This window comes from Brachyhypopomus gauderio, chromosome 19, assembly GCF_052324685.1.
Source record: "Brachyhypopomus gauderio isolate BG-103 chromosome 19, BGAUD_0.2, whole genome shotgun sequence".
In the NCBI taxonomy this organism is placed as follows: domain Eukaryota; kingdom Metazoa; phylum Chordata; class Actinopteri; order Gymnotiformes; family Hypopomidae; genus Brachyhypopomus; species Brachyhypopomus gauderio.
Window position 1 is genome coordinate 5128753 of NC_135229.1, and position 23379 is coordinate 5152131.

General features: G+C 36.9%; 2 protein-coding genes and 1 long non-coding RNA gene across 4 annotated transcripts; 2 read left to right on the forward strand and 1 right to left on the reverse strand.

Annotated features, from left to right (window-relative positions):
* Positions 1 to 262: 262 nt before the first annotated feature.
* Positions 263 to 7208, forward strand: LOC143482617 (CD48 antigen-like). Its single transcript, XM_076981020.1, has 8 exons — positions 263 to 582; positions 3181 to 3474; positions 3893 to 4168; positions 4361 to 4414; positions 4554 to 4676; positions 5130 to 5167; positions 5339 to 5399; positions 6580 to 7208. The coding sequence occupies exons 1-8, from the start codon at positions 507 to 509 to the stop codon at positions 6582 to 6584; spliced, it is 927 nt and encodes a 308-aa protein (XP_076837135.1). The 5' UTR covers positions 263 to 506; the 3' UTR covers positions 6585 to 7208.
* A 2217-nt stretch (positions 7209 to 9425) lies between these two features.
* LOC143483283 (uncharacterized) lies at positions 9426 to 16277 on the reverse strand. Its single transcript, XM_076982103.1, has 5 exons — positions 15429 to 16277; positions 12553 to 12687; positions 11859 to 11999; positions 10999 to 11328; positions 9426 to 10168 (listed from the first exon to the last, which is right to left on the reverse strand). Exons 1-5 carry the CDS (start codon positions 15700 to 15702, stop codon positions 9843 to 9845), a joined length of 1206 nt encoding a protein of 401 aa, XP_076838218.1. The 5' UTR covers positions 15703 to 16277; the 3' UTR covers positions 9426 to 9842.
* Positions 16278 to 16416: 139 nt separating this feature from the next.
* LOC143483284 (uncharacterized) lies at positions 16417 to 19341 on the forward strand. Of its 2 annotated transcripts, XR_013122464.1 has the most exons (4): positions 16417 to 17066; positions 17691 to 17898; positions 18091 to 18191; positions 18429 to 19341. It is a non-coding gene; the product is annotated as an uncharacterized LOC143483284 (long non-coding RNA). The 2 variants fall into 2 exon arrangements; XR_013122463.1 differs by lacking the exon at positions 18091 to 18191.
* Positions 19342 to 23379: the final 4038 nt, after the last annotated feature.

A 23379-nucleotide genomic window follows, 5' to 3' on the forward strand; every position in this document is an offset into this window, starting at 1 on the left:
AAAACTGATTTATGTAATTTACGTAAAAATTATTTATACAAGGCAGTAAAGTCATGAAGTTATTTTCAGAAGTGACTGCCTATTTCAAAGGCAACAGAAGTTCATTTGTAGTTCTAACACATTTAGAGTGTTTTTACTCACTTAGTTCTCTCCCACAGCGTTGTTCCTTTACAGCTTAAAAAACATGGATTATGCAATGCGATGACGTCTTTTTACGACTTCTAGTGACTTTTAGGTCAGCCAACATCTACTTTCATTACTGACGAGTTGGCAACACTGTATGTCTGAGGTTTTATGCAAACTGCCCAGTCGCCTAGTGAAAGAACACACGTCCTGCATTCAAATCTAGAGCGTACTGCTTAAGTAGGCTACAGCATTTTGGATTGAGCTGAAAGTAGTGGGAAACACTACTAAAATCGGCGCTCTTTAAAGTTGTTCATAAATCTCTAATATCGTTCGTTATCGGGAAACGCATCCCTGGACAGTATCAGTATCAGTTAGACGGAATGTGCTGGGTCTATGTCAACACAAACATGTTGCAGCAATGGATCTTCGTTCTCTCTGTTTTAGGCTCAGCTGAAGGTAACAGAGTTCTCTAAACTCTCAATTTTTCTGTCACTTTATATATATTTCATTTCATTTCAATGTTATAATGAATGTTGAGGCCTGTTCCCATGACAGAACATTTAGTAATGATTATATAACATTTTGTTCATCTTTGCTACCCGAAATGAAATGAAATGAAAACACTTCTACTACTACTGTTTTAGAAAATTGGTGTATTGGTATTGGTATATCATATATACACACCATGGAAACTGCTCTTTCAATTTGCTATTCCTTTTTTCTAATGTTTTGTGTATTGGGCCAGTACAGAGATTCTTAATTGTGGGCCGCGAAAAGAACAACAGTTTTGATCTTTGGGTCGCAGAGGGCTGTGGGACCGCATTGATTTTGAATGAGGTGCAATACACTTTCTCACCACTAGGAGTAGTGCGTCACTCAGGTGTTTTAACAACGTTTTTAATACATAGAAGATGAACCTTTGTTACCAACCGAGAATGGAAACCTATTTTAAACGAAAAGTGGAAGGCAAAAATGAAGACAACCCGTCAAAAAACCCATCAAAAATATTTGTAGTTTATTTAATTTAAAACATTAATATTGTACATTTTGAATTTATTTATTTCATTACCACAATTTTATTTATTGAATTGTCTGTTTTTGTTATTATGTTTTAAACAAGCAATTTTTGTGTTGATAAGCCTGAGTGGTCTGTTGACTGACTGTTGTATTTATTCAAATAATTGTTATGGGCAGGTTACAATATAAAAAAATGTTTGTCATAATCATGTGATTATTTGACAGGAGTTTTACTTTTAAACTTTAAGTGTAATTTAATTTAGTTATAATGCAAATACAATACAAACTAAACCAACATTTAGAATAATTATCATTTTGATCCGTATATTGGTAATATCTGACTGGGACTTGTGCCACTTTATGTTCAACAATTGGGTCCCGAGGTCAAAAAGGTTAAGAACCCCTGGGCTAGTAATCAAATATAAATGTAGTAAATGTGAGATCTATATATTTTTTTAAATAGTTCAGATTAGAGCACTGTGACAGAGGGATTAAGGGAGCAGGCGAGGTTAATGGCAAAGTAAACTCTTTAATGTCCAATAGCAACGATAAATAGCACAAACACACGTTAATAGCAATTACAGAAGAGTAATAAACAAAAAGATGCTAATAGCACTCTACAGTCCAAACTTTTAATAGTGACACCCTTCCTCCATACTCTAACTTCTCATGAGCAATGTTCAGCACTGGAGGTGAGAACCTGTGGTGAAGAAGGTGAACTGCACACGAGTCACAGCTGGTGAGGGAGTGGCAATAGGAGGGTGACAGAGAGAGAGGGAGGGAGTATTTATTATAATATGAATAAATTATAATATTATATAAGTCAGTGGAATTATATACAAACCTGCCTCTTTATATACAAAGCAAACTATAAGGGCTGCCAAAATAGAACCTGTCAATAAACAATATAACAATCAGTACAGCCGTCATCATAAAGTGTCACATGTTTGGTGAATCTTCATTACACATGAAAGGTGTTTTAACATAATTTGTTTGGAGGATGCAGAACATTTAACATAGAAGATGAGGACCATCAGTATAAAATGAATTTTGGTTCTTGGTGTCAACTGTTGATTCTTCTTCCCAGGTTTAATGTCTACAGCCTGAATAATACGGAGGTTAAAGTTTACAGGTTCCTACAGCAGAATTCAGGAAAGAAAGCAGAGAAGAGTGAACCTAGTAATGGTTTGGTGTTTGTACATAGAACTGAAATCTTGAGATTCGGGACTATAGGGTTAGAGTTCGGACAATTCAGGACAATAATATTCAGAACAATGGCTTATCCTGACAATACATGTGACCATACTTTTCACTTTTGTGTTTTGCTCACATAATGCAGTACTGACATGACTAATTAGAGACCTCTGAGCAGATTATACTTTTTTAATTAATTTTGTGTAACTTTAGTTTGCCTGTTACAATGATTGATCATGTTACTGTATGTAGTCTATGCTAAGATTTGTCTGAGGAGGTCTAGTGCTGAGAATGCATAAGAATGGCATATGTATGTGAATGTGAATATGTATGTGAATGGCAGATGATTGAGTGTTTTTGAATGTTGTTATTTTACTTATAGTTACAAGATAACAGTAGTTCACTGTATTAACAGTAATTCATTTTGCTTTTAGTCTTGTTTCAGTTTTGTTCATTTGAAAAAAATATATATTTGAATTAATACAGTGAGTGTGAATCTATGATCTTTTCATTAATTCCACATATAACATGTGCATCTAGTAACCTGCATGTTGTGTGTTGTATAAAGGTGCAGCTGTATTCTCTACTGTTTATTCTGGATGTAATGTAGACATTGTTCTTTACCACCACTCCCGATAGTTCACTTTAAACTACAGCATCAGTTTTACAAAGGCTTTCTGACGTTTCAGTGTGGTGTGACAGATTTGCATCTTATAATCCACTCAAACTACTATGGAGTTCGATCCACTAATAGTGTACATTTGTAATTCATTCACAAAAAGTCATATGTTTTATTTCCACCTCAAATAAACCAATCTGTTTATCTTTGTCATTTGTTTACAGTGTCCAGTGAAGTGTTCAGGCCCGTGGGCAGTTCAATTCAACTGGATGTACAGCAGCATGGATATAATTATGAGGACTTCACATGGATGTTTAATGACTTTAAAATAGTAAAATATTACAATAACTCTAAACAGTTAAACACATACCACCCCTTTAAAGGAAGAGTAGAGTTCAATAGTGTAACCCACAGTCTGACACTGATGAACCTACAGAAGAATGACAGTGGACTGTACACAGCAAGAGCATCTGGTGAAAAAGACAAGACAGTTGCTGAGTACACGCTGTCTGTGTGGGGTAAGTTTAACAGCATGACAGAGTCTCCTGATTCAACAATGTTATTATTGTCAGTTATGTTGTTATATATTTTCTCTGTTCTTTATTTATCAACATACAGTAAGTCCTGCATACAGGAGAAGCCTTGCCAACACAGAATGAAGATAAAGCAACTTGGACTTAGAGGCCACAGATATTTTAATTGATAATGAAAGTTGTATGGATTGTTGACAATGTAGTATTTTTTAGGTCAAAGGTCAGTGCTACTTTAGAGATGTACATGGAGGAAGACGACAAGTAACAACAATACAAATAATGAGAAAGAGACGACCAAACGTGAATCAGTACATCAGAGTGTTAGTGGTGAGACAGTGAGAACACTTCATGACTAGTGATGTATAAACGTGTGTGTGTGTGTGTGTGTGTGTGTGATCCACAGATCCAGTAGAGACTCCAGTTCTTTCTGCTGTTACTGACCAACAAAGCAGTGATCCCTGTAATATAACTCTTACATGTAGAGGTCATGACCTCTCAGTGAATTCTAGCTGTTATAATGAAACCTGTGAGGAGAAGGAAGTGACATCAACTGGAGGCGTCACCCTTTTCCTGTCTGTCAGAGACAGCAGCTCTATCATCTGTAACATTAGTAACCCAGCCAGTTGGAACATGAGTGTCATGAATATGAGCAACCTTAAACTACTCTGTCATCACAAAGGTGCAAACACACACACACACACACACGTATCTGTTTTAAATTGTCACTCAATTTAAATCATGAATTGCCCAGTCCCTTCGTTACTCTGCCCGTGTGATGTCTGTGATGCTGTAGCCAATCAGATGAAGCACAACTGTTGCACAACAACCTCATGTTAACTGTATATTACAGACAATGTTTACTGTTTTCTAGTTGTATATTTAAATAGTCATGAAGGTGACAAGAATAAATTTCATTCATTTGATGGTGGGTATGCAATTAAATGTTGCAGTCTTAAAATTAATACACATAGTAATATGATTTGTTAAAACAGGTGACATTATTTACCATCTGTCATCTTGTGCTACTCCACAAATGTTGCATGATCATTACCTGTGCTCTTCAGATCCATTAGAAGAACGCCAAGCCACACGTGTTTGGAACATCTGTAGCATTGTTGGTGCTGTAGCTGTGGTCATATTCATAATCCTTGTGGTCCTATGGAAGCAATGCAAGACAAAATCAACAGGTGTGGTCCTCAAACCTGATCATCTTGATATTTCTAATGGTAAAGTAGTGTTTATGATAGTAAGAAGCAGAATTCCTAGCAGTAACATGGTGAAAAGGATTCTGGAAAAATAACAAAATTTGAATGTACTGCAAATATTGGTTGAAACAAATTCAGATGTGCAATTGTCAATGCAACAATATTGTCAGATGATAATCAAGCACAATTCAAAGTATTATCAAGTAGTCCTTTGTCTGGTAGCTCTGATCTTGATGGTTCCCTGTCTCCTGCCTGAGGGCAGGACTCAGAAGAGGTGATATGCAGGGTGAGATGATTCCTCATCCCTCCATGGGGCTGTTGTCATATATGTTACCAGGTTTAGTCTTGTGGTTTGTCTTTCTGTGTTTTGTATTTCTGGAACTGATTTCACATTTGAATGGATAATTGTATATTTTCCATTTTCATTTTCTATAGATAATCCACAGGGAGTCACTGTCTATGCTGAAGTTGTGGTAATTAATATGTTTATGATTATATATGATTAAAACTCCAGATACATACATACCACTCTTTGTTCCTAGTTTTATTTATATCGTTCTTTTGTGGAAATGCTAAGTGATTTATGGAAGATGAATACCACAGCATATGTTGTATATTAAAGTTTCACGATATCATTTGTACAGAATGGACGTGAAGTACCTGCTATTGTACTGGGAAATCAAGAATCTAATGGGACCACACCAGGTACCTTAAGACTTTGTTATGCATGCTTAATGATACAGAAACAAAGGTTGCTTTTGAATTTAAGAGTCTTTTGTGAATGTTTCTGTTGTCATTTACTTGAGTTACTTGAGACATGAGAGTTATTTGAAACTAAAGATATTACAGGTACAGCTATAAGAGCATATAAAGTTATTTCAGTGTAGATATTAGCTTGAAATGTGGTTGATGTGCTGTTTGATTTTATTGACACTGGCAGTTGTAGAATTGCAGAAAACAGAATATCTGGTTGATGTATTGCAAACTGGATTTAATCATAAATGTAACAATTTTGAAATGTGAACATTCTAAAAGAACATCAAATGGAATTTGTGTGTTTCTAATCTGTATAAATATATAATACTGATGTGCTTTAGGTTGAGCACATCAGTATTATATTAAGTTTGTGTGTGTTCTGGAATCAGTACAGAACTTAGCAAAATGGTTAAAAGCTATCCATATTAGACATGCTACTGCAAGCAGTGACATTAATGCTATTTACATCTGCTGCAATTACATAAGGTTTTTTTTTTATTATCCATTTATCCAGAGCCATATGTGTATCTAGCCTGGTTTTAGAGGTGCTCAAGCACCCATAAATTGAATCCCAGCACCCCTAAAACTAATAGTAAAATTTTCCAAAATAAATGAATAAACAAATAAATACAAATACAGCCACCCATTTCAGTCTTCATCTGACTCTACTGTGTGTTTCAGTGTGTGTGTAGCAGCTATGAATTTCACTTTTTTCTTAAGTTCATATTTTTCACATATACGCCACATCATTATAAAAGCACAAGCAAACTTAAATGTGACAAGGACCAGTGACACCAGTGTAATTTTAGAAATGCTAAGAAGAAACAAACACTTGGTTCATAAAAAGAACATTTAATGTGTCAGTTTGTCAGAGAAAACCTGCAAATTTAACATTTTTAAAAATACTTCACAAATATAAATCGTTTTGCACACAAAACAGTTCCATAATAAAAATGGGGTTCTTCTATTCCCATTTTCCTTATAATAGTCATTGTCAATGTTGGTAGTTCATTACTGTGAAAGCTCTGGCGGAAAAAAAACATTCCTAATTGCTAATTGTCATTGCTAATTGTGAATTTTTTTTTAAATTATAATTATTCTTTCATTCTGTCCCCTTGTGATCATCTAGAATGAAGACACACTGGAAAGACCTCACACCCTTCCTGAAACAATTTATGCCACAGTGAATAAGATAAATAAATAATTCTACTACTAATCATTTGTATAGGAAAAGTGGAATTTCTAAATATAAATTCCATCCCGTTTTTCTATAGAAATATTTCCACTAGTGTATAAAAAGTGCATTTATTTTCATGCCACTTAAAATGTTAAAGACAAAAATAGCTCTTAATTTCTGATATTTATTAATGGACTCCCACATGTACTAATGCAATCTATTACTAAAGCAATCTAGTACTAAAGCAATCTAGACAACATTATTGTCATTAAGCTGGAATTTGTGCTTGTTTTGTGTGTTTTTTATTGTTCTTATACTGATTTTTTTCAGCACTCTTCTTTTCCTTATATGCGAAATTGCATTTTTACAAATGTATTTTGGATGTAGACATACAGACAGTGTTTTAAACCATAAAATATGGACAACAACATAGATGACTAAATTGATGGTGTTACTCTGTATTAGTCTAAGGGTATTACACTAGTATCATAGGCAACTATTGGGAATTAGTACAGCCATAGCATAATTATCTTATCTGTATATAGTTTTGTAGGCATTCCAAATAAAAACCTCTAACCAAACCTCACTTTTGTCCACAGAGCACTCTAGCTGTGCAGACAGCACGGACGGACACACACACACACACACACACACACACATACACTCACACGCATTTTTGAAGGAATCATTCTGCAGGCCTTCATCACAACATGAAAACACTGGCTATGTTGAATTGTTGGGAATGATAAAGACATGGCCAGGTCCTGAGTGTGGGTACACAAATATAAACAGGTTTTAGGCATGTATTCCTAAAACGTGAACTGCACTAGAGTTGAACTCTGAACAAATGGAGAACACTGAGATGAAACGTGTGGGTGTCGGCCAAGTGAGGAGTTGTAAGAGGAAGGGGCGGGCTCAAGACAGGATGTGACAAGCTGGAGGATGTACAAGCACAACATCCAACCAATGTTTGTTGAATTAAATAAGTGTTAAAATCCTGACAAATGAATTCTGAATTGCAATTATAACACATGTAAAAGTAATATTACATATGTAAAGGTATATAAAAGCTATATAAAATGTTTGACAAACATTAAAATGAAAGAGGAAATGTCAGCTTTTGCACATTTAAATGTATGCGCATTCCTTTCCTAAGCTAAGGAAAATTTCTAAGCTTAAATCTATTTTAACTTTTAAAGATATGGAAACAGTTATTCATGCTTTTATTACATCACGGCTTGACTACTGTAACTCTCTTTATTTTGGTATTAACCAATCAGCTCTGTCACGTCTTCAGCTTGTCCAAAACGCAGCAGCTAGGCTCCTGACAGGAACTAAGAAAAGGGAGCACATTTCTCCAGTGTTGGCCTCCTTACATTGGCTCCCTGTTAAGTTCAGGATTGAATTTAAGGTTCTTTTGGTTGTTTTTAAAGCCCTAAATGGAATCTCTCCCACTTACATTTCTGACCTGCTCTGCCCGTACTCACCACAGAGAACTCTACGATCAGTTAATCGGTAACACTTTACAATATGGTTCCTTAATTAATGTTTAACTACTTATTAACTAAGCAATATATAATGGAGAATTATCATCATAGTTTTACCCTAATTACTCTTCACTTTAATAAAGTACTGTGTTAGGTCACATGTAAGTAATTAATAAGTAGTCTTCATCTATTTTCGTAACTACTTACTTTTGGTTCCTTAATTAATGTTTATGTACTTATTAGCTAAGTAACAAGTAATCGAGAATTATCATCATAGTTTTCATTAATTACTCTTCACTTCAATGTTAGTTCACATATAAGTAATTAATAAGTAGTCTTCATCTATTTTTGTAACTACTTTCTTTCGGTTCCTTAATTAATGTTTATGTACTTATTAGCTAAGCAACAAGTAATAGAGAATTATCATCATCGTTTTCATTAATTACTCTTCACTTCACTGTTAGTTCACATATAAGTAATTAATAAGTTGTCTTCATCTATTTTTGTAACTACTCACTTAATCAGTCCTTTATTAATGCTTATGTACTTGTCACTCCGGCGTATCTTTGTGTGCATTTACACTGGTTTGGATACGCCCATGTGTGAGTGTGTGTGTAGCGATGTCTAGATGTCTCACCTATCTCTAGTCTCAAAGCACATGTATTATTGTTGAGATATGTAAGTGTGCATAATGCCCATGTCCTTCATCAGTTGTTGTTCGACCTTTGTCATGAGTGTTGTTCGTTTTTGCCGCTGCTTTAAACGTTGCTCCCGTCTCCTGCCTGCACAGTAAGTAACTTCAGAATAAGTAATCACGTATTTACTTAGCAGTACAGTTGACTTACTAGAACTACCAAACCACTGCCATTTGGCAGGTATACCTTTAAGGTTTGTTCATTTTTTTGCATGTTGGTTGTTTATCTATGTTGGACTCACATCAGCAAGCTCTGACCTGGTGAAGTTCCTCAAGTACACATGCACACCAGTGTTGTTATTATATTATATTGAAAGCTACTGCATTTGGTGACCTGTCTTGGACAAAAAGTGTTAACATACATCACTTTCTTAGTGTTGTTAGTTAGTCATTAATGAAGCATTAATTACTTGAACATCAACCTTACTTATTATTATGTGTCCCCACAAGTAAAGTGAGAAGTTTAGGTATCTTACATGTACTATTAACTACTACTTAAGAACTAGCAGAAACTGATTACTGTTTTTGATGAGTGTCACAGTGTACCTATACAATAACTTGATAATCAATTAATTGTAGTAATAACTAATATAATACATTATTTTCCCAAGAAAGACTTATGCATCAACATGTTCAGTTTTTTATTCACAACACTGTAAAAAAATCACCTTCACACTTGCATGAGTATTCAGAAGTGCGCAACACAATAACACAATAAGAAATGAAAAGTCCTTAATAACAATAAAGTTGCAAACCTAACAGATATTATAACCAATACTATCCATGACCTACATGGATAACATAATCCTGTAATTTTAAACTGTAAACAAAGACTTTCAAAGAAAACAAATGATCCAACATTCACATTATAGAATATTTTACCAATGTGCTTTAAAATTAAGCAATTTAAATGTGTAATCTATGTGTTCCATTGATACAATTCTTGCCAAATGAAACAGAATCAAATAAATTGTGTTACCATAGTTTAGTTCACATGAAGTTCACATGAAAATTATGTAAATTCAAAGCACTGTTTAATTATAGGTATGGATATCTAGCAGTCTGCCATCTTCTTTCATCCGTTCAACTGTGGCTTTGAGCTCTGGTTTTTTTGAAAATACACTTTTGCATTGCTCTGCAAAATCATATAAGGTGTGCCCTTTTCTTCCTTTGTGGAACATAGCCCGTATCTGGTGGTAAGATTCAGGATCCACCTGCTTTAACTCTGCAATTGCTGCTGTGTCCACAATTGTTTTGCGATTGACACCAACATAACTGTAAGCATCAGTTTTCGACATGCCTCTAGACACAGCCTTCAGAACACGCCTGTATCTGGAAATCACATCTTCGGGCATCCCAACTGCAAAACAAAATAAATTTAAGGCTATCTAACTTGCACTGAGCTGGCAGTTTGTTCGATACTACTACTTTGTACCCACATTCATTTTATAATATAGGTGTTTTGTCGACTTACCATTACTAACTGTATAACACTCATTTGCTGCACATATTATCTATATAACAATTCGTCTGTCAGTGTCATTTGCGTTAGCAAATCCTAGTCATAGTGACTCCATGCTCTTCACATTTTTGTTTCCCTACTCGACATACCTGACCAATACGGACTGTTTTTTACTTATAAAATACATTTCTTCAAATGTGCTAGATGTGACAAAGCATAGTGTGGGGTTGCTAGGACTGGGATTAGCAAGTCTTTCTCTAGCATGTGATCAACGATTGCTTCTGACTACATAGCCGCCTTTGGCTGGGACTTTGACAATGATGTGTAAAAATTCCAGATACACCTCTGTCATACAAGCAACACAAACACTACAATAACAGTGTCACTGATGTAATGAAAATAGACCGCCACCCCAATTATATCTTTCAGAGGTGTGTCTTTGGTGGTGCCTTTTCATTGGATGTAGTAAAAAGTGGGCTGACAAATACAAAATTGGTTATTGCAATGGTCTAATATTAGTAACAGTAAACCTACAAAGTGCACGTATATGACGGGTGTACTGATTAAAAAGTCAAATAAATACTAGTATTATTTAGATGTACCTAACAAACTCGCAATTCAGATAGAATGCAAAATTATTGAAAAACAGCAACAACTGAACGTTCTAAGGAGCAAAGTAAGTACTTATGCATTATTACTAAGTAATAATGTTGTAATAATAATAATACCTTTCTTCTTTGGATATTCTTTCATCTTCCTCTTCTTGCTCTTCTTTTGTTTTGGGAAGTCATCAGTGTCAGAACTTGTGTCAGAATCCAGCTGTCGTTTCTTTTGCCTCTTCTTTTTTTCCATCACCACATTTCTACATTCGCCCTTATTAGCTTTTTTCCACAATCTCTTTTTCTTCTCTTTCTCTCTCTTCTTTTGCTGGCAAGATGAAGATGTAGAATTTGTGCTATCCTCTTCCATACTGCTGCTGTCCTCGCCTTCACTGCTGTCACTAATACTCACGTGTGACTGAGGTCTTTGTCCAGAGGCTGCTTTCCTCATCACCAGCGCTTAAATAACAATAGCCACAATTTCAATAACATACATCACATTTAAATATCAACAGTAAAAACAGAGAAGATATCATGCTTTCTTTCAATCCTAAATCAGGCAGGTAAACATGAGATGGAACTGGTAAACTGGGGTCATATTACAAAAACATCCCAACACTGAAATCTTGTCTGTTTAGTGACCAAGGCAACTTCAATCTGAATGTAGGGCAGAAGCCTAACTTCATAATTTTATCCTTCTGTTTAACTTATCTGTTTTATCATTTTAGGGAGCTTTGACAGGCAACAAACTCACAATAACTGGCATGTCTTTTTCCTAACATTTCAAAAATCCCAGACACTCCAGACTTGATTTCCACTGTCACCACATAACTACTCAATAACAACCTCAAACAAGTAGTTTAGTATTCTAATTTAAGATTTATATTTGTAACAAATCTTACCCTGACCTCTCAGTTCTTTATTTAGTACTAAAGATAGGCATTTTCTGTAATGCAGCCCCTGGTCAATCAACCTCCTGCACTGCTTACCTTCACTCAGTCTTTGTTGAAGAAACTTTTTGTCATTCTCTAGTAACCCAACCTTCTCCTCAAGACTTTTCACTTTCACCTTCAGAACAGCATTTTCTTCGTTTGCTCTCCTTAAAGCAGCCTGAAGGGTTGGTGCTGCTCCTTCAAAGGCAGAATATGTATTTTTGAATGAACACAAGATCAACTATCAACATAAACTGATCATTACTGATTATATGTGGCTCCTCGTTATTGTCATCTACTGAACAGGATAAGGTCTAAAGATCCTTGTTATCAGTTTGAAGAGGTAATGCTTTATAGTATATACCTTGGGTGAACTATAGTCACCCCAGGCCGTCCCTTTAATTATGCTACTATAGACACATCTGATGGAGCCACATGCATGTTAATGACCGGCACATGTACTGTATGTAGATGGTCATGTAATGTTTATCTCTACAAATCCAATATACTTCTTTTATTCTGCTTTATTATTCTCAGACAAAGCATTTAGAAAATGTTTTGCCAGTTGAATAATAAAGTATGGACTGCTAGCTGAGCCATCCAGTGAAGGTTGTGTTCTGTCTTGAGTGTTGGTTTATAACCTAAATCTCACCTAGGGAGATTTTCCTTGGACCCTCATGCATTTGTAAAACTTTATGTAAAGCTGCTTTGTGACATTTGTTGTGCAAAGGGTTATATAAATAAATCTCACCTTTGACCATTGAGCTTTGGGTGGAGGTCTTAATTATTTTCCTTTGACCTGGAATTTCCAAGACTGGGCTGGCAGCGTTAAGGTTTGGGCATTGAGAACCTTCTGGTAATACTACCAAATCTAATGCCTGAGGATCTTCAAATGTTTATGTGAGAAAGAAAAAGGTATAAACACAGTGACAGAGTGATGTCTCAGTACAGCAAGGTCACGTATGACATTTGCAACAATAAACCAGTAGTGAACCGTGACCATTAAACCTGGGCCTGCTCCCATCCCCTCCACCCCCCCCGGGAAAAAATTGTTTCCTCTCCTAATTAACTGCAATAAAGAAAAATAATTGAGACGACAGTACAGCTATAGAAATGCAATAAACAATAACATATGTACTAGATAACATTTTAAGCAAAATAAGGTTCACAGCTCCGTGTTCCTCGGGAGCGGAATATGTAAACAACACGTACGAGGGCATCAAAGGAATGAATCGAAACTAGCTAGCGGTGGTACGCTAACGACAGCTAGCGTCGCCACAGCGGGCGGAAATTATCATACAGTTAAGCCCGCCCACTAAGAGGGAAGATATGATTGGTCAATTTTACTGTCATTTGAAACTGGTATTGCTGAATTATAACTGCCAGGCCCTCTGTAAACGAACAGCGGGCATCACAGTCCTGATAGGGGGAGACACAGGCCCACAGGCTTCCACTTAACCCCTCACCTTCCAACACAGATTGAATAGACACGGCTGAATAATTTATTTGCTTATATTTTTGTAATTGTTTAGATGTCGATTGTAAAACTGTAAGTAGATTAAATTGGATAAATTATATTATATATATTTATGTTTTAAGTAGGGGTGGGTATAGATTAATTTTTTTAATCTAGATTAATCTCACTGAAATCTTGAAATTAATCTAGATTAATCTATAGGTCTGCTGACGAACCAACGTTCGATGCGAAAAATTCTGGCTCAGTAATGTGTTCCAAACTACGTTGTACTTTTGTAAGGGTGTCATATAACATCACTCCTCACCGCCTAGCAGGTGTATGTTTTTTCCTGAATACTACTGTGACTTCGTCAAGCACAACCCAGCCAGTCATCAGGCACTGCTAATAGTAAACTCTGAGGCGATTTCAGGTCGGCAGACCAGCGAGAAGATATTTTGTTGTTTTCAATCGGTCTGTGGGCTTCATCAACGCTCCGGACACCATCGAAATATATGGACCTAAAAATACTGCTTTTATCTCAATACTGACCAAATTTAATAGAAATCTGTGCAGGCGAAAGTACTTTACTAGACCGCGGAAAATAGGCAGTCATGATTGACATTTGTGTATCGAGCGTCACGGTAGCTAGCAACTTTAGGCTAAAAGCGGCGACTCGGTTTAACTAATTCCCACAGTGTTTTCTTGAAATCGGTACTGATACCAGTGTTGTGTAGTTTAATCTCATTGTTTTCTGATATAACTTGTTGTTAAATGGTAATATAGTTAACATCACTTCGAATTAGATTATGATTAATTATTAATTATGATTAATTAGAATTAGATTATGTGAATTTCAGTCACACGACTTCTATTGTAATTAATGTATTATATTTTATTGTGATACATGATATTACAAATATCATAACTATGAATTCTCAACCAATTTTCTAAATCCAGGTATCATTTTAAAGGTATATTTCAGCTCTGTCTAGATATGTAATTCTTTTTAAGCTTGGGGCTGTTTGAAAATTTTGTCATCATACCTATAATCTATATTAAAATGGCTCATATGCGTGCTACCCAAGTAATGACTAAAAGTCAGTTTTTGAGATAGGGTTTCTTAATACAGAGGGTGCATTAGACCAGGGGCTCATCTCCTGTTTCCAAAATGCATCAATGACTGCTTGAGGAAGCTGTTCTACTTTGATATTTGAAGAAAAAAAACATGCTCAATAAAATTTAGGCTACTCGTGTTCAACGGTTTATTCAGTTAAACATGAATTTGAAAGCCTATACTGTACATTAAAAGGGGTTGATAACATGTTTATTCAGCTAAACATAATATTTGAAATGTAAGCCAACATTTAGTACATTTAACCTCACGGACGTAATTTGGGGGGAACTTTTTCAAAAGCCGGTTTTGGTCCTCTGCAGTTTTAACGGTTAAAAAGAAATATTTAAATAGCGACGAATCTAGCACTAGGACCATGCAGAAAACGACCGCTCCGAGCTCCGCTCCGGTAACACTTTACCTAAAAATGAATTTTCCATGAAGCAGACCTTGGCTGCATCCATGTAAACACATGTACGATATGTAATTCACAGGTTTGAAAACTCGTTCTCGCCCCTACTGTGCAATTTGGTTAGGAATACAGCCGAGCTCAACTATCAAGTTGAAAGTCATCATAGTTTGATTATCCATTTTGACCCAGTTCCCAACCCAACTTTAAAAATAGATTAACGGCGATAATTTTTATATCGCCCGATAAGAGTATCAAATTAACGAACGCCGTTAACGGCCCACCACTAGTTTTAAGAATATTTTTAGGCCCTCTGAGAAAACTCCCCACTGCAAAACTGTACTGAGGCGACAGCCAGTATCTAATTGCACATTTATACATTTAAACTGTACTTAACAATGTACAAATATAATTCCAACAAACCAAAATAATCCCACAAAGTCTCTCACTTGACAAGGTAAAAAATGCAGTACTTCTGTTCAGAAAACTTAACGTTTCTTTAGCTAACTGCAGCACGCTGAATATAATTTGGAGATAAGATCGCTAACTGTATAGCCAACTTAGCTAGCTAAGTTAATTAGCTAGCTAACTGCATGTTTCATCTTCGCCAGAACCACAACATTTATGTTCCTATATCTACGGGTTTCTTACCTGCAGAGTCTTCCTCGAGTCTTCGTTGTTTCTTTTCGTTAATTCTTTTGCTTTTCCGCTCGCCCTCCATGCTACGCTCTTCTTCAGAGTCGGGGTAATAACGGCAAGGGATAACAACCACCCACGTAGGCTCGTTTACAGGCTCACTCACTTCTAAAAAGTGTTCTGAACCGGGATTGAGAGTGTTATCCCATGTAACAACAGAGCCCAAGTTGGGAGCTAATCCAAATAACTGCACATCTCTGAGCACTCGAATTATGTTTCGGTTTCTCATTTGAAATATCGCTCTGCACTTTTGACGCAGACGCTCTTGGGCCCGCGCGAATTTGTCACGTGACAACCCCGCGCACGTTTTTTTCTCCAAGCAGGCATAAAGCCATAATGAAAAGTGATGTTTCTAGTTTAATGTTAAGGGAATGGATTTGGCTAGAAAAATACTTCACCTTTGTGATGGCAGGGCAACAAGTAAAAGTACCGCAAGGCTAATAAAATGGCTTCAGAAAAAAAGACTTTTGAAAAGAAGAATGAAGTGCAGACTTTGCAAGCGAAACATGCAAATGAAGCCAAGATTGGAGCTGCGTGATGGGGCACAGTGGTAAGTTAAGTTAAGTGGTAAGAACAATATAATTCTTTATTAAACAAAAGTAATAACACACCACTTATATGGGATAGTTTGCTATTGAGACATAACTTTGTATTTTATTTGTAGCTTCTTGCTCTAAATTTCCGTTGCACCTTAGATTGTGCAACAGTTACAGTACAGCTACTGGTCAAAATACAGACTGAATTAGTCTATGGGTCAGAATGTAAATGCTTCACTTTTATAAGCAGGTGAATAAAAACATTTCCCTTCATCCATCCATCCATTATCTGAACCGCTTAATCCCGCTAGTCGGGGTCACTGGAGCCAATCCCAGCATCTCCGGGCGAAGGCAGGGTACACCATGGGCAGGTCGCCAGTCCACCGCATAGCCAACACACACGCACTCACACCTACGGGCAATTTATGTCTTTGGACTGTGGGAGGAAACCGGAGTACCCGGAGGAAACCCATGCAGGCACAGGGAGAACATGCAAACTCCACACAGAGCAGCCCAGACCGAGAATCGAACCCAGACCGCCTTGCTGCGAGGCGACAGTGCTAACCACCACACCACCATGCCGCCCTCATTGCCCTTCATATTTCACATATTACATATGTGGTGTAATATTAATGCTTTTTTGACACTATGTTAACTCACAGAACATTACATGCTCCATAATAATTATCACATCTAGTATAGAAGCTTTTATTAAATACATTTTACCGGTCTGTGTGACAAAATTAAGCAGTAGTATGGTAGTAAAGCTATATGAGACAATGGGCATGTGATACAGTTATTGTTGCATGAGAATGTACTTAATTAATAGACCCTGTTTATCAGTGGTGGCCTAAGCTGAAAGCATTGGTCTGCGAACAATTACTCTGATTGGTGTATCTTACTGTATTTCAATGTTATGCTTTCTCTGGTATTTCTTGCCCAGGGAGTGTCGGTATAAGACCCACAGAGGGAAGACGGTCAAGAAGTCAGTCAGATCAGGATCCATGTTTGAGAGGAGCAAGATAAGTCTTCAAAGCTGGATTAAATTTATCCACAGGTGTGAAATTATTGATCTCCTTGTATTTCAGAGTTCAATATTTTCCAAATCTTTTTATAAGCATGGCAATAATAGTGGGTGGGCATTTACTTAGAGCAGGTTAAAAACTGAAATCTGATTGGCTGCTTGAAGTACATTCTTTTGTTAAGGTTATGATGCAATTTTAAACTGTAACAATTATTTACTCTAGTTTTCTTCTTTTTACAAACAGGTTTTGGCAGAGATAATTAGTATTCTGGAGATGGGTGGGGGATGTAGTCGGGTTGAGCTCCTCTAGTACTGAGTTTAGGGGTTGCCTGGGCATTACGCGTTACAAAGAAGGAATGTCTGAAAACCATTGGACATATAATGTGTGTTTTTGAGAAAGAAGAAACAAAAGAAAACTAACAAAAATGCCTTTGTCTTAACACATAAGACATACCAAATTAATATGTCTGGAATATAGAGTAAAATATAATATTTTTGGTGATATTTGGCTATTTTAAATAGATGTGAGGTCCCTCACAGACCTAGCTTTTAACTCCGTGACAAACTCACTCACTCATTCCACTCAGTACAATACAGTCAGCAGGCCCTAAAAGAATCTAAAAGTGATGCATGAGTTTTTACAATCTTTCTTTTTAGGTTTGCACAAGGATTACGGCTGCGGCAAATCGATCTGATACAAGACGGTGTTTGTGGAAGCACACGCACGCTATCCAAAATGAATAAAACACTGTGAATGATCTGCAAGAGTGCAATAAAAAGGAAGAGGAGAAGAACAGGACAGCAAGTTGGAGGACAGAGAGAGTTTGTGATAATAGATGAAAGTAATTTCTGTCATAAACGTAAGGTAAGATCAGCTGTTACCCTGGATATATATCAGATCTTGGTAAAAACAGCTCTCAGTTCAGACCTGGCTTTATATGTTTTAACTGATATGTATAATATGTGTTATAGTGAGCTATTCACCCTGGCACAAATTTTAAAGGAATACCCCAGAAAATAATTCTCATATCATTCCAATATGTTTATCTTTGATTAGGAAACCTGGTGACTTGAAACACATAGATCTGGCCTGTACAGTGCCATAGTATTGTCATACATGCTAGAAGAAATGAAACCTGTATGATGTAAAAAAAACAGGTGAGGTTAAAATTTTGGAGTATTCCTTTAACAAATTTTGTGGGATAAAAAATAACCTCTGTGGTGGCATACAGCTCTCAGTCTCATATGGGAATACAAATAATTGAATTGCTTTTATTACTGTAAGAGGATATGTCAGCATATTATAACATGCCTGGTAGTTGAGTGATTATATGGCAAATACTATTGAGAATATTGTCATAACTGCAATATGTATATATATATATTTTTTGACAGTATGGCCGTGGTAGATTTGGGCGCACCTGGAAAAGAAGAAAGTGGGTTTTTGGAATACTTGGTGTGAGAGAAGATAGGAGAAGGCCCATTCTCAGGCTGGTGGAAAAAAGATCACGACATCACTTGCTCCCTATAATCAGAAGGCATGTACGTAGAGGATCAACAATTATAAGTGATCAGTGGAGAGCTTACATGGGGGCACTTGAAAATGCAGGATATATGCACTTCAGTGTAAACCACAGAAGATGGTTTGTTGACCCTCTGAGTGGTGGCCATACACAACATTTGGAAAGAGCCTGGGCTATCTATAAAGGCCAAATTTGGAGAATGCGAGGGAACAGAACTGAAAAACTGTTGAAGGAGCATCTTGCAGTTATCGAGTGGACATACTGGCTTGGAAAGAACCACCGTGATGGCCTTATTGGACGTTTGTTAAAAGACATACGACAGTTTTTTCCAGTTTAGACAAACTAGCCCTTCTAGCCCTATTTAGGATTCTGTTTCTTTAGGGACTAGAGCATCCAATTAAAATACCTTTATGACACATTACAGCCCCAGGCCCCTCCCTTTGGGCATGTGTAGATGTATTCTGTGTGTGTGTGTGTGTGTGTGTATAAAGTATATGTACTTCCTGTGGGTGTGGCTGTTCACCTGTCTTGTTAGTGCAATGTGTTACACGCGGTGCTCATTGTGTCAAGTATATATTGTGTGAGTATATATTCAGTTCAGTGTTGCATCCGTTTGTGTTAATGGTTTGCTGAGGGCTACAGTTTCTTCACTTGTGTAAGCTAATAAAGCTACGTGTTGAAGGAACTCGTCCATGCATCCTGCCTCATTCCTCACAGCTTTACACTTTATATTAGTTTAATCTGTAAAGTGTGAACCAGCTTTCTGCATCTGATAACTTGCAAATATTATGTAAATGGACAAAGGCAGCCTTATTGACATTGCATATGTATGTGTCAATCGATAGTGACACCTAAGCTTTTTCAGGTAGATTTTTACTGAAAAACCATCTAGGGTAAGAGGAATTTTATCCAAGAAGAAACAACAGTATTGACATTATCTGGATTAGAAGATATATACATGTCACGGTACGGCGGCCCCCTACTGGTCGCCCCCGTCTACAGCAGCAGCTTGTCCTGTGGGTGTGGTGTTGTGTTCGTCCCTCAGGTGGGCGGAGCCCGCGATCCGTCTCACCTGAGGGTCGTTTGTTCGTCTATATATGTCTTGTCTTTGTACCAGTTGACTGCTGGTTATTATATCCTTAATTCGGATCAGTTCACGGGTTTTGGTTTGCGCACTTTACATATTAAACCATCCTATTTCCCTGAGACTTGGCGTGATCGCTTCCATTTATTTTCGCTCACCCTGCCCGTCACAATACAACTGAGTATCATCTGCATAGCAATGGAAGAAAATATGCTTATGAATGATTGTGCCTAGTGGTAGCATATATATAATGAGAATAATATGGGGCCCAATACAGATACTTGTGGGACACCATATTTTACGTTTGTGCATTCTGAGCAGTCATTATTTACAAGGACAAATTTGTAATTGCATACATTATTTTAGAACATTGTGTGCAGCCTAAACAGGAAGTTTTGTGTCACTCTCAGAAGACAGGAATGAAGACATGTTCCAGACAGAAGTAAATGTTCCACCAGGGGAGAGGGGGACTCCTGGTTTATACTTTCGCGAGTGACCGTAGCGCGCGGCTCCGCCCACCTCACGCGACCCTGCACGAGCGGTGTAGGCGTTACTTTTGCGAGCGTCGCTGCAGTGTTCTCCGAAACGATAGGTGGCAATGGAAAATAAAAAACCTCTGCAAAACCGGTGAAAGAACATTTTTACCTGACCAGAGACCGTATATATACACCAGGCATCAAACGTAAATATGGCTTTGCAATGTTGTCTGAAACCAGGGATGTCAAAGTCAAATACACTGAGGGCCAAAAAACCTAATTTGCTACAAGCCGAGGGCCGGACTGGTTCAATGTTTATTAAAACATATTGAAATGATTGCACATAGCCTATTGAACCAAGTCCTAACACAGTGTTTATTATTTAATGCTTAAATGAATAAAGCAATACTTTCTTATGGATCTGTCAGTAATTTCAAGTGAAAACATTTTTCAACAAGCAAACAGATAAAAACTAACTTCCTTCAAAGAAAACATGTCCTGTACATTAAATGAATAAAGTAATAAAGGTTTCAAAAGTGCTGGAATTTAGGCTAAAGTACTTGAAAATGCTTGAAATTGTAACTACTTCGTTTCACAACAAATAGCTATCTGACTGAACAGTTCTCTTGTATTATGTTAACAAATACGAGCCTCTTGTAATTCGAGGACGAAACATGAGAGAACGTGAAGACGATAAGATTGGGTGTTTTGAAAATAAACAACCATTAAATAATGTGAATAAAAAGCGAATTATTTCAAATCATTTCGAATATATGTATAAATATTTAACTTAATTAAGTTTAATGTGCTGGGAAATATTGAAATGGACCTTGAAAGTGACGTAGAAGTGCTTGAATTCCACCTTGTAAAGGTGTATGAACCCTGCAAACATGACTTTGTTCATTGCGCTGAGGCGCGGCGCGCGCAAAGTTACAAATTTCGAGAGGTGCACGACCTCGCGAATCGACAGCGCACGAGGCCCTCGTGCACGGGCGGAGCCACTGCGATTACGTCATTTTCGCCGTGCTGACCCTCGCCGCTTGTGCGCACTGCAGTGACTTCGTGGGCTACCGTTGCATTGTGGGGAATGTAGTGTTTGTGCGTGCAAAACACCAGCGGGCGGCTGTGGCCTGCGGGCCGGTTCTAATAGTAATTAAATATCATCCAGGGGGCCATAGATAATGAACTCGTGGGCCGGATGTGGCCCGCGGGCCTTGACTTTGACACATGTGTCCAAAACGATATGTGGTAGTATAAAGAAACACCCCTCATAAAAAGGGGAATGAACATTTACCTGACGCATGTTTGATGTTGCTTTGTGTTTCAGGTTTGAAAAGTGCTGGAATTTAGGCTAAAGTACATAAAAATGTTGAAATTGTAACTACTTCGTTTCACAACAACTAGCTGTCAGAATGAACAGTTCTCCTGTATTACGTTAACAAATACGAGCCTCTTGTAATTCCAGGACGAAACATGAGAGAACGTGAAGACGTTAAGATTGGGCGTTTTGAAAATAAACAACCATTAAATAATGTGATAAAAAATCGAATTATTTCGAATCATTTCGAGTATATGTATAAATATTTTATTTAATTTTGTTTATCATGCTGGAAAATATTGAAATGGACCTTTAAAGTGACGTACAAGTGCTTTAATTCCACCTTGTAAAGGTGTATGAACCCTTCAAACATGACTTTGTCGATCGCGCTGAAGCGCGCGCGCGAAGTTACAAAATTCGAGAGGTGAACGACCTCGCGAAGCGACAGCGTGCGAGGCCTTCGCGCACGGGCGGAGCCACAGCGATTACGTCATTTTCGCCGCGCGGACCCTCGCGCCGCTCGCAACGCGTCAAGTATAAACCAGGCTTTATGCTGTACTTTAGTCAAGTGTGCTCATGATTGGCATATGCCTTATCTCTCTGATCTTGTGTCTATGAATGGTGTTTATTTATATATATGACCAGTCCAACAACATATGTAAGGACTGGCATCATGTGAAATAAACTAGAGTGCTTTGGTGAAGTAACAAATGTGTGCTCGTGTGCTTTCACTGACACTCTCTGAGCCCTTGTGACTGTTCTTACGGAAAGGCCCTGGTTGTTGTGCTACAGACACCTATTATGCCAATGAGTGTCTCCAGCCTATCCAGTCGAATGTTGTGATCAATGATGTCGACAGCAGCACTAAGGTCTAACGTTCTTTATCCGAGATATTAAGAGATCATTAACTACTTTAGTCAGTGCGGTTTCAGTGCTGTGGATTAGAGAATGCAATCTCTAATCTGTCCTTTATTTCCAAAGTTAACTTTCTCTCTGACTTTGGAAATAAAGGACAGATTAGAGATTGGCCTATATTCAGACTTAAATAAATGTGCCATATTTTGTCAATTGTGATTTTAACACCGCAGTAGTGGCTTAATGACCGCAATGACTATATATATACACTTAAATGCTAGTGGCATGTAGAGTAGTGGCACATTACCTAAAAAGCTCCTGCAGCTGTTTCTCATTCATTCACTTTTTCATGGGTTTTTATTTTACACTACATATTACCAACTCCAAAATACCCTAGACATGTAATCTATGAAATAGTAACACTTAATAATTTTCTTCTTGAGTAATAATTACATGATTACATAAGCATTAATGAAGGACTACTTATTAATTACTTATATATGAACTAACAGTAGTTTATTTTAGTGAAGTGTAATTAATGAAAAATTATCATGATGATTCTCCACTACCTATTGATTAGTTAATAAGTACTTAAACATTAATTAAAAGACTACTTATTAATTACTTATATATGAACTAACAGTAGTTTATTTTAGTGAAGAGTAATTAATGAAAAACTATGATGATAATTCTCCACTACCTATTGATTAGTTAATAAGTACTTAAACATTAATTAGGGGCCATAAATGAGTAGATTCCAAAATAAATAAATACTAGTTATTAATTATTTACATGTGAACTAACACAGTAGTTTATTATAGTGAAGAATAAGTAAGATAAAACTATGATGATAATTCTCCATTACCTATTGCTTAGTTAATAAGTAGTTAAACATTAATTAAGGAACCATATTGTAAAGTGTTACCAGTTAATCAATTACACTTGGTCGTACCATATTCCAGACTCAAGACGAAAGGTGACAGAGCCTTCTCTGTTCTGGCACCCAAACTGTGGAATAATTTGCCTGTCTCTATCAGGACGTCATCCTCAGTAGATGTTTTTAAGTCCAAGTTAAAAACATTTATGTATT